This window comes from Centruroides sculpturatus, unplaced genomic scaffold, assembly GCF_000671375.1.
Source record: "Centruroides sculpturatus isolate CEXI.00-Female unplaced genomic scaffold, Cexi_2.0 scaffold180, whole genome shotgun sequence".
In the NCBI taxonomy this organism is placed as follows: Eukaryota; Metazoa; Arthropoda; class Arachnida; order Scorpiones; family Buthidae; genus Centruroides; species Centruroides sculpturatus.
In genome coordinates this window covers 604,764-617,448 of record NW_019384918.1, presented here as the reverse complement: position 1 = coordinate 617,448, position 12,685 = coordinate 604,764, and the positions used below count along the sequence as shown (strand labels likewise).

Sequence of the window (12,685 nt, the reverse complement as noted above, 5' to 3'; positions counted from 1 at the left end):
CGTCGGGGAAGAAACATCGTCTACATCTTCTCCATACATGTCACACAATTTTTTTCTTGCTTGAACAGCATTCTTACCTTTTTGGTAATAAAAGAGCAAAATATGCTGAAAATACTGCTTTTGATCTTCCATATTTGATGGGACACAAAAAATAAACAATTGCACAAAATCAAACAAAATTTTTTACAAATAAGCCTTAAAATGCTAGCTGTCAAAATATATAATGATAATACGGTTTAGAATAAAAATGGAGGGAAAAATACGACTAATCCGTCTAGTAGTAAAAAAACGAAACTACTTTCCAAACAACCTAATAATAATAAAATAAATAAATAAATATATATATATATATATTATATTATATTTACTGAATTACTACAACAATGATATAGTGCGAAATAAATGCACTATTATGCCATTACTGCAACAGGTAGCATATAGCACTTGCCTGCCTGGAGTGGTGTTTTGCTCCTCTATGTCGTACTTTACTGTTAACAATAGTGTCTTGCTGGTCATCTGTCTACTTCTATTCAGGGAAAAATTTTTGAATTGAAATAATGTGACTTCCATTGCAAATTAGAAGTTCACATATAGTTAATCTGGTCCTCTTTTTCTTACATTTTCCATGTCTGGTCTCGACTTTCATTTATCTAACTCTGTTCTTGAGATTAAGGAAGGACAGAAACAGACGGACAACAATGGAAATTTATAAGTCTACAATTTTTTTTAAATTATAGCCCAATAAGTTCCCTCCAGTAACTGAGTCTGTAAAACCACCAAACACTGGTAGTTAGCTGTGGGTTCATGCATGACCAATGGACTAGCCACATGGAGTTTTCTGGGTTTTCTTCATGTTAGTAACATCTAAATAGAGGCCAGCTTTACATAAGTTTTTCCAGGATGCATCCTCCTTGGCAGATTGCTCGTGTGTCACGTTGCTGTATCCAAATAAACCAAACCAATTCTAATCATTTTTCTATAAATGAGATATTTATGAGGACATACTTAACTATCATGAAACCTGGACAGCCTGCCTACTCCCTGATTTCATCTTCCCTTATTATCTGATACTGCTTAAAGATATTCTAACATTCAACCAAATTAATATACATGCAATGATTTTAAGGCACAAAGTAGAGTTTGAAGTGTAATGTGCACTTTATTTACATGTTCGAGTTTTACTGTTAAATCTGTTTCCATTATTCTTGTGCCACAATTTTCAAGTTTCTTTTACTCACAAGGAGAGCCTACAGCTTTGGGGTAACGGATTTTGATGATCTTTGGTGTAGAGGTAGTACACGATGTTAGTGTACTATCTGTAAAATACTAAAGTGCAATACTCAAATATAATCGAGAAAATCGAACTTAAACTTTTATTAGCACTTTATATATAAATTATACGTACTTCTATTCGAGCGTCCTGTGGCAGAGTGGTAACGAGTCTGATTCATAAGCTTGAGTTCTCGGGTTCGATTCTCGCGTATAATTTTTTTTTTAATTCATAAATACTTATAATGTATTTATTTATTTACTCATTCATTTATTTCTTATTATTTATTTATTTTAATTTAATTTCTACTATTCCAAGTCTAATATTTTTATACTTTTGTTGACAATAACGGCGCATTCTTGACACCTATGTGTCAACTTTCCCATCTAATTGTTATCACTAACGGTGACCGATCTAATTCTCACTAGGAGCGTTTTTTCTATCGGAGTTCTTTTTCACTCACTCTTTAACAGTTCGTTTCTAAATTTCGACACGAATAGACGTATTTGTGTAGTAAAACTTATTTTGAAAAATTATTTTATAATCAAAAAATGTCGTCAAGAGAAGCAAGTTCTTCACGTTGTGACGAAAAAACTGTTGATGATACCTCTTAAAAAACCAGCATTTATTTGTTGTTCTTGGTGTAGACAGAATTTTTGTTTTGAATGTTTTTATCATAAGTATCATTCACGATCATGTACATCTGACAATGATATGTAATTATATAATATTGCTTCAATAAATTATATTCGTTTTTCTTGGTTATATTTGAGTTTTGCACTTTACAAGTTAGTATTTTACATCACTGTATAAAAAGTTATCATCAACAGTTTTTTCGTCACAACGTGAAGAACTTGCTTCTCTTGACGACATTTTTCGATTATAAAATAATTTTTCAAAATAAGTTTTACTACACAAATACGTCTATTCGTGTCGAAATTTAGAAACGAACTGTTAAAGAGTGAGTGAAAAAGAACTCCGATAGAAAAAACGCTCCTAGTGAGAATTAGATCGGTCACCGTTAGTGATAACAATTAGATGGGAAAGTTGACACATAGGTGTCAAGAATGCGCCGTTATTGTCAACAAAAGTATAAAAATATTAGACTTGGAATAGTAGAAATTAAATTAAAATAAATAAATAATAAGAAATAAATGAATGAGTAAATAAATAAATACATTATAAGTATTTATGAATTAAAAAAAAAATTATATGCGAGAATCGCACCCGAGAACTCAAGCTTATGAATCAGACTCGTTACCACTCTGCCACAGGACGCTCGAATAGAAGTACGTATAATTTATATATAAAACGCTAACAAAACTTTAAGTTCGATTTTCTCGATTATATTTGAGTATTGCACTTTAGTATTTTACAGATAGTACACTAACATCGTGTACTACCTCTACACCAAAGATCATCAAAATCCGTTACCCCAAAGCTGTAGGCTCTCCTTGTCAGATGTTTTTGCCGAGCTTTACTTTTTCAACCTGGTTTCACCAGTATTTTTTTGTTTTGCTTTTATGGGATCGCATAAAAGTACTTATTCTCACATTTTTACAATATTTTTTTTATTTAAACAAGTCTTACAAGAAGTCTTTCAGATCTTAAGGTTAGCAAATTTGATCACTTACAGGGGCCATCACAACCTATCCAACACAGATCACTTTTCAAATATTAATAGTAGACCAGTATTAATTTGTAGTTGTCGAGCATCCTATCTTCTGAGAGGAGGTCAACTATTACTTTTGGTCAAATTAACTTCAATCTTCTTCTGCAGTAGTTCTTTCTATGGGAACAATGTATGGTATGGTAGCATTTGTGTGGTAGGGTAGGGTATGGTAGCATTTGAATAGGAAAATTACATAATACAAGGTTACTGGCAAGCACAAAATATGTTATAAGTGGTTTTTTCAGGGTGCCGAGTTTAAATATTTGGTCCATTTTTTACGAAATTAGATTCGTTAGCAGATTACCACATGATATTCGTCTGTGAATGGAACAGTTTGTTAGAGCTAATATTAGAGAACAATATGATACCTTAAAAAATTTAATTTATCATATTTTTAATTACTGTCTGGTTGACTAATAAACTGTGCCATTTCATACCATTTGAGTATTGCTATAAATATGACAATAGTAGGCTGAAATAACTAAACTCTTTATATGTTTTTTTGTTTTAATATTTGTTATATCATAGTATTTGATTTATATAACTACAAAAGTTATCTTACGTAAATGTTTATCACGCTGAGTGACCATTCTAACACATTTTATAAATTTTCTTCCACTACTGTACACAATTTAAAGAATTTTTAAAATGCGTTACATTGGTCACTTGGTGTGATAAACACTTATGTAAGATAACCTTTGTAGTTATATAAATCATATACTAGTGCGGCATTGGTTTTGATCTAGTGGGGCAAATGACCTGTTTGCCGTCCAGCAGATGCCTGTGTGTGAAAGAAATCATTTAATGTTAAATTTTATATTGACATATGTGTATTATACAAAAGTATTTCTAATAAATGTAAATGTAACCTATGGATAAAACTAAATACAATATTATATTTAGTTATTGAATTTATTTCTTTTAGAGTGAAATTTTCTCTCTTGGCAAACTTTGTCACAGAGGAAATATATTGATTTCACTCTTTGTATATTTACGTACGTAGGTTTAATTAAATAAGTGAAATATTAAATATATCTGAATGTAACTTACGTCTAAAAGGTAATTCCTGATTATTTTAAATCAGTTATTAAATAAAATTAGAAATATTTTTTTTTAAATCATTTAATTAAAAAATATAAAGTTATTTTTAAAATACTTTTTATGTATATTTGATTAAATGATTATTTTATATTTTTAATTTAAATGTTTTTACTAATTTGTTTTTTTTTAATGATTTGTGTAAATGTTTTAGCTCTGTTCGAAGAATTTTGTTAATTGTAAATAATTAAAGTACTGTAATTCAGTGAAAAATATGACTATACAAACTAAGTTTCAGTCCTTCTGTCTATTTATATCCTTTTCATTCCAGTCCAGTAACTAAAAAACAGTTGGCGACTTGAAGAAAAAACCTTCTAAAAATAAGACAAATACAATCGAAAAAATCTCACACACAATTAAAAAATGATCTAGACGTCGACCCTTTCTTGTAGGCTACGACATCTACAAACATTAAAAATCGGTAAAATTTTTTCCGACAGCATTCATGTTATATAATTGCATTTAAGCCGAGAGTCCTCTGGGGATTTTCGGGCGGCTTAGAATTATTTGCATAATTATACATAAAAGCCCAGGATTATTTTGACTTATTTCAAATGTAAATGTTGTAGAAGTTAGTTTGTATCCATGTTGTACTTAAGTATAGTCCACTTTGTCTGTATTGCATTCCACATTTCATATTTTTCCCTAATTTCTACATAGGGGATTTGGAAGAAGCTAAAATGTATTTCTTTAGAAGTATGCTAGTTTGATTACATGATCAACAAATCAATTGTATAAATTTATATAGTATATACAGAAACCATTCTACNGCATTCACACTGAGTATGATTATATGTTGGTGGCCGACTCATAAGGACCAATCAGAATGCATGTTATAGATCAATACACTAGCCAATCATGGTAAGTTTTTTAAATTAAACAGAAAACATGGGTGTCGTGGAAAGTGATTGTACATTTAAATATATCGCGTCATTATTAGATTAGTCAATCACGTACCTTCAACGTTTAGTTTCTTGGAAATCTCCGTCCAAGAATTATTTTTTTTATGTTGTCTTTATAATCACCTAGCTGAATATCAAAGCCACGGATATGTTCTGACTTCGTTTATTAAAGCTTCCGAAAAATTTATACTTTCCGCCATTTTCTAACTTTTATGTAGATTGGATAAATCTAAACTCTGATTGGTTATAGCTTCGAAGCTCTCATTGGCTGTAGCTCACCGACTGCTCCGACCCAACTACAAATATTTAACTTTTCAAATCTGTCCAACTGGAACGACTAGTCCAGTGATGGGCAAACTACGGCCCGCGGGCCAGATGCGGCCCCCTGAAATGTTCTATCCGGCCCGCGCAACATTATTCCTAATCTGACGAGTAAAAAAGAATACAGGCAGTGGTGGTTGATGCACCACTTAACTTGAGTGTTCGTTGATTATATAAAATAACCGAAGCTTTATATCTCACCATGAAAGTTTATTTACAATCATGTACAAAATTTTGTTTTACACTTATTGAGTAAAAGCTCGATCGGTTACAAGCATGCTTCGGTACAGAACATCCACTCGTCGTGCGTAGCGTAGCCGAAAGAGAGAAATAGAAATATGGCGGACGGCCTGCACATGTTTTTATAGCGCCACCTGGATTTTCAGATGCAGAGCTAGGTTACAATTATATTGGCCCGCCTAAAGTTTTCTTGTTTTCCTTTGGCCCGCTCTTTAAAAAGTTTGCCCATCACTGGTATAAACCATGGATATTGGATGTATTCTTGATACCTTCCAATGGGAGGGATAATGGTAAAGATACCATTAAAATCAATTTATTAGATATTAGATAATAAAATGAATTACATATTGGTGCTTTTTATTGTTTTTAGTATTAATAATATGAGTTAACAATTTAAGAAATTAAAATGTTATATTTTTGTTTAGTTCAAAATGTTTAATATAGTTATAAATTAAACTGATGATTGTTTCTTCCATTTTAATCTTTAAATAATGTATTAACTAAATGTTAGAATAATATGTTTTTATCTGGTGAGTAACATTATATATGTAAGCAATCCTGGTGTGAATAACTAGTGCATTATGAGGGGAAAAAAACTCGTGTTATTTTTTCTCATTAATTAATGCCTGTCCATCAGCATGCAAGAACAAAATATAAAGCTGAGATATGCTCTGGGATCATGTTTTGACACCATTGGTGGAACACAGGCGATGCGGAATAAGAAAAGTAGCACGTGACTGTTGTATGTATACAAGGTCTTGCAAGTTAAATGTGTAAGTGCAGGGATTTAAAGACTGACATTGTAGACCATGTGCAAGGCATTAGAACAGTTTTCCACTTAACTTACTGTGTGTTACTGCTGTGATTAATAATTTCTGTACAAGCAGTTTTCCAAATTCTGAAATGACAAACTGATACGCCAGATGTAGATTTTTATTTTATTTTTTAATGTCAATTTATATAAAGTACTCGGAAATAAATAAACTATATAAAAATGAATTGATTGATAGAAAAAAGCCCAATGAGTCATTTCTAATTTTAAAGCTTGCTTTGCACAATATCTGTACGTTTTACTGGAGTTAGTGGAGCCATAGTATATCACATTAAGGCATTAGTTTAATTTAGTGATAATTGTAAGTAATTATTTCACTTATTGTAATTACAATTACTGCAAATGATACAATATTTTTTCAAACAAATTGAATACAAAATGTATTAACATTCCCCCTGAAATTAAAGATAAAAAAACACTTGAAAAGCACAAGAAGTTTCCAGTTTTTCAGGGGCTATCCATAAATTACATAATACAGATATGGATGGATGGGTATGCAGGTAATTGTTGTACGTTACAAAGAGGTAAGGATGTGAGGGTGTTTACAAAAAACATTATGTAATGCTAGAGTCTCAATCCTTGGGTAACAGAACGATTCATTTTTGTTTCTGAAGTGTTGCATAGTGAACTGTTTATGCCATTGCTTTTTACATTATACATGTAATTAATAAAATAATGTAATATTTATTATCCTAAACTGTGTGTTATTCCTTAGTGTGATAAAGGGGGTTGATGTATTAATTAACTTTGAAATTGGGAGGTCTTGACAGCATTACAGAGTGTTATAGGGATGGGACGGTAGTTGAAAAGTATAAAAATATTATTACATAAGTTATGATGTTAAAATAATTACTAAATTCAACCATAAAATTTAATAATCATGAAAGTAAACTGATTTTGGAATATTGAAATTCTCTAGAATAGTTATTTATGGCAGATGCTTTTGTATTTTTTATTTATGCGCAGGAAAATTTATAATAAATAAGATATTTTCTCATCCTAATTATGGTAACTACTAATGAATAAAATAATATATAGTGATGATCAATTACTTATAACAATTATATTTTTTTTAATAATGTGGTATGAGATTACTCAATAAAATAAACTATTTGTAAGTATAAATAATATAATATTAATATTTAATAATGATGATAACTTTTATAGCTCGTTGAAAAATTCCAAAGTATATTACTTCCTGGTTAAAGATATCTGATATAAGATGCAGAACGTTTTATTTAATTATATTATCTAAATTATTACTCTCCTGCTTACCTATTTCTTCAGGTTATTTTTTTTTATTTGTTTTATGATAGCATTGTCTTTGTTTTTTAGCAAAAAATAAATAATATGCTTTATACTTGTGGTGTTACTCTTTTACCTCTTCTTATAACAATTTGGATATTATGAGTAGGTAAATAAAACGAAATGGATAAAGTATATGTTAAAAGCAGTGCCGTAACTAGCTTTTTATGCGCCCGGCGCGAGCTTCTGTAACTATGACCCAAAACTTGGTCCAGGTCATTTCTGCGCCCCATACCTGGACACCGCTGGCACCGCCCTAGTTACGGCACTGGTTAAAAGATATATTTTAAGAAACGAAAGTTTTATATCTAAGTATTAATACTCTAAATTTGTGATGATTATTTGAGACGGATAGTGTCCACCAGTTCCACTTACTCCAAATTTATTTAATAACTAACAGATGGTAGAGTAGGTTAGCCCATAAAATGTAGGTGATTAATTAATTTTTCAAAAAATTTTTTACTCCTTTTATGTCAAATATAATCTACTTCATTACTATATTATAGATGAGATGGATGGAAGTGGTTCAGAATCTGACTTAGAAGATAATGCCGAACTGGATGATGATCCAAGATGTCATTTCCAAAAAGTGTGGAGAATTCGTGAAGAAAATCCAACGTTACCCGAAACAGTCACGTTACTGAGAACACCAGAGGGAAGCAAAGTTTATTTAGTCGGAACGGCACATTTTAGTTTAAGTAGTCAAGAGGATGTTGCAACAGTTAGTAACTTTTTAAAATTTATTTGTTTATAATAATTACAATATATTACATCAGAAAAATTACAAAAGACTCTTCTCTTATAAAAAAGTAAAAAATTAAATCTGTATTTATTCAAATTTGTGTAATTTTTGTAATAAGAAACAAAACGTTAAATAAAGTGTATTCGTAGTAATGCAATATAAAGAATACATTAGTATTATTTTAGAATTCATTTTACATGTTTGCTATGTAAAGAATTTTTCCTTGAAACATGTATGTTGTGCATTTATAATTGTTTTTAGAGCACAAAGATGATATTTATGATGAGTTTGATTGTGATAGGTTTTGTTTTTTTCTTTTTTCTCTAGTGTTTAAGTGTTTTTTATGCTGGATTTTTTAGGCTCTATTAAGCTACTAATTTAATAAAATCACTTGATTATGTTTCTATTTTTTGACTAAAACTTATGGTATGATAATTAGATTTGCTTTCCATATCTGGTCTTGAATTTCATTTATCTAACGGCCTTCTCGAGATTAAGAAAAGACGGACAGACGACGACGGTGGGAATTTATAGGTCTACAATTTTTTCAAATTGCAGCCCAATTAATATTTATTATAAAATTTATTAGCGGCATGATAAAGGTATTTTTAAGTGCTGAAAATATTTACAAATTTTTAAGAACTGTTACTGTTAAGGAATATTTGCTTTTTTTTTAAAGTTTAATTCAATGAATGTGGATTTTTATTAATTTGAAAGATTACAAAAAAGTGCAAGAGTCTGGTTTAATTTCAACAAATAATTAGTGTTGTTGTTGTTATTCATCTATTTTCTTCATCTAATTTATAAACGAAACTTAAATTTTATAAATTTATTAAAAGATTGTAATAAGAAATTGAAAAAAGTGTTTTCATATTTGTAATTTAATTGCTTTGTAGTAATTTTCATGATACAGTTGACCCCCTATAACACTGTTGATAATTCCGTTTTATATGAATTCCATGTTGTACGAGTCACTTAGATTTTACAAATACGTGTGCCGGGCTGTGAACGGCTCACGTATTTGTAAAATCTAAGTGACTCGTACAACATGGAATTCATATCAAACGGAATTATCAACAGTGTTATAGGGGGGTCAACTATACTAAAGTTTGATTATTAAAATTCTTTTTAATAATTAGACTTTAACAAGACAACATTTACATTACAGTTTTGTATATCTTACAATCTTTTCATATTTAAAATTGGTTTTGCTATTTAAATTGATAGTTTTTTTTATGGAGATTTAAATAAAAGATTTTAAAGATTTGTCTTTTGTCTTTTCTATGAAATTTTGAATGATTTAATTGTATATTATGTATATATATAGAGTTATAATAATATTATAACTGCACATACTTAAATTTTTGTTTAGAAATAAATAAATATATTTATTTTTTCTTTTAGACTATCAGAGCAACTCAGCCAGACATTGTAATGGTAGAACTCTGCAAAAGTAGAGTGAATATTCTTTCATTAGATGAAAAAACAGTTTTAGAAGAATCTAAGAATATGAACTTAGAAAAATTGAGAGCCGCAGTAAAACAGGTATTTTAGAAATCAAACTTATGTCATTTATTAAAAATTTTGTAATTATTACACATCTTTTATGTAATAATTATTTATTTTTAATGTAGAAAGATCTAAAAATATGAATAATTTTTAAAAGAATAAAAAATAAACTTATTAGAGATAAAAATACAGTGATACCTTAGTTTTTGTCGATAATTCGTCCGAAAACAGTTGGCAAAATCCAAAACCGATGAAAACCGAGGCAATTATTTCCATATGAATCAATGTAAATCCAATTAATTCATTCTAGACACTCCAAAATACATACCAAAAACACATTTTATGGAGAATAAATATTGTGTTTAATACCAAAAATAGTAATAAATTAATATAAAATGAATATAAAAGACTGATGTAAAGAATAAATGATCATTTAACGTGGAATTCGAAGGGCTGCTGGCTCTCGAAACTTTCTTTGGTCCCACGATGGAGCTAAAAGGAAAGAAAAGCAATGGAATTATTTGACTAGATGTGCAGAGTAATATTCACACAATGAAAAACAATGCCACACTGAGCAGGAAAATGCATGGAACACTGAGCAGGAAACATGCAATGCCACACTGAGCAGGAAAATCGCCCTTTTTTTAGCAAAATTGACAGCGAGGTCATGTGGGCGTGTGAACAAAACCGAGACAAATTTTTCGCGGAAAAAATCAACAAAAACCAAAACCGACCGTAACCAAAGTCAACGAAAACCAAGGTATTACTGTAGTCTTATATAGGACGATTCAAAATTCTCCATATATATGCAAAAAAGTTTATCTTAGGCAATCACTTATAAATCACAAAATGGTATGTGTAAATACCATTTAATAAATACATGAATGCTCTCCTATCATTCGTGGTGAAAGCATGCTATCACATCTGATATTATGTGTATACGTACATTGCAAGTACACCTCTTTGGGTGATCTGTGTTTATTTGGAAACTTGAATCACCATGTATATTTAAAAGATTTCTTTCTTGTTAATTTTTGTAAACATATTTGCTACGAGCAAAAAAAAAGTATATCAACATTTATTTTCTAGAATGGCTTAATACAAGGAGTAATGTATCTACTTTTGTTGAGTATGTCTGCACACTTAACTAAACAGTTGGGTATGGCACCGGGAGGAGAATTTCGTAGAGCTTTTTCTGAAGTAAGTTTCATCATACCATTTCATATATATTAATAGTTTTAGTCATTTTTTTAAATTATAAAGTATTTAAGTACTTTGACTTTATAATTATAAAGATCATTTATAATTTAATTATTATTTCAGGCTAAAAAAGTACCTGGCTGTTTAGTCCAATTGGGTGATAGGCCCATCCAGATAACATTACAAAGAGCTTTATCATCACTGTCTTGGTGGCAAAAGTTACGTCTGGCATGGTACATGTTAACATGCAAAGAACCGATAAGGTAATTTTAATAAGTTTATAAAACTAAAATTACAAAAATGTTATATAAATAAAACATTACCTCTCTTCACATTCATGGAATTAAATGATGTAAAATTGATCCCATTTTGTATATTGTATTCAAAAGGTAGGATTAGCAGTAGATAATAAGCTATAAGGTGTGAAACAATCACAATATAAGTCTACATTTTTATAGTATTCTATAACAGCAGGTGAATTTACAAATAAAAAATATTTCTTAATAAAAGAAGTTTATTTTAGAAATTATTCAAATGTATCATTAGTAATTCTAATACAGAACTCATAATAATTCTTAATGGGCATTCTAACAACTAAAAAACAAAAAATCTGTAGAGAGCATTTTGCTAAAATTATTTTGGTTTTTATTGCTGTTAATCAGATATTTGAATTACATCTATCCACTTGACCATTGAGATTTTTGTTTTTGTGCTTTATATATATTCAGTAGACCCCCCTATAACACAGGTTCATATAATGCGGATTTGTATATCGCAGCAAAAAAATTGCGACTGTATTCATATAAAGACGCTAAAAGAGACACATATAACGCGGTAAAACGTTATCACCGACTCGTGTCGCGACAGGATTGGTCGAATCTAGACCAATAGCGGATATTGCACAAATCGTTGAGTTTAAAGGAGCAGCGGACCTACTAAAAACCATTTATTATTTAACGTCCATAAAAATTATATTTATATTAATGATGTCTCCAAAGTTCAGCAAATTTTTCGCAGAAAAATAATTTATCAGGAAACACGCGCGCCCGGTTCAATGCATCGCTCCGCGATGTAAACAAGCTCAAGCAATGGCGTTGTCGAATGGTGCACATTCGGTAAGTAATCCTACAATTTTTTGTTTATAGCATAGTTTATATGGATTATTCCCAAGAAATTATACGTGTTTGGAAATGTTGAGTCAATTTAGTCTAGAATCGATTAATTTTATGGAAGAAAGCCTTTCAAACAGTCGTAGTTCGTAAAGTGCATACGTGCCAGGCTGTAATTGGCTCATGTATTTAAGGACTCGTAGAATATAAATTTCATAAAAAGTGGAACGTATCTACCGCATTATAGGGGGTCCACTGTATATAAAACTTTGAATGCATCTTGGCTTCAATTTTGATTATATACCTTTTTGGTCCAGTCTCCTGAGAGATGAACAAATGATACTCTACTGTAATTATCTGTTGATAATTCCGTTTTATATGAATTCCGCTCTACTGTAATTATAATAATAAAAATAATAGGAAAATATTTTAGTGTAAAATGATAAAAAGATAACTAAATATTAAGGTAATATAAAAAACTGCTA

The 12,685-nt window shown here is 30.0% G+C and overlaps 1 protein-coding gene across 3 annotated transcripts in view; it reads left to right on the top strand.

Annotated features, from left to right (window-relative positions):
* LOC111631817 (traB domain-containing protein-like) overlaps positions 1-12,685 on the top strand; it is a 32,308-nt gene that overhangs the window by 14,599 nt on the left and 5,024 nt on the right. For all 3 annotated transcript variants that reach the window (XM_023376125.1, XM_023376128.1, XM_023376126.1), the window contains exons 3-6: positions 8,147-8,361; positions 9,787-9,927; positions 10,981-11,091; positions 11,215-11,354. In XM_023376125.1, coding sequence (XP_023231893.1) covers positions 8,147-8,361; positions 9,787-9,927; positions 10,981-11,091; positions 11,215-11,354 — 607 coding nt within the window. The remainder of the gene's footprint in view (positions 1-8,146; positions 8,362-9,786; positions 9,928-10,980; positions 11,092-11,214; positions 11,355-12,685) is intronic.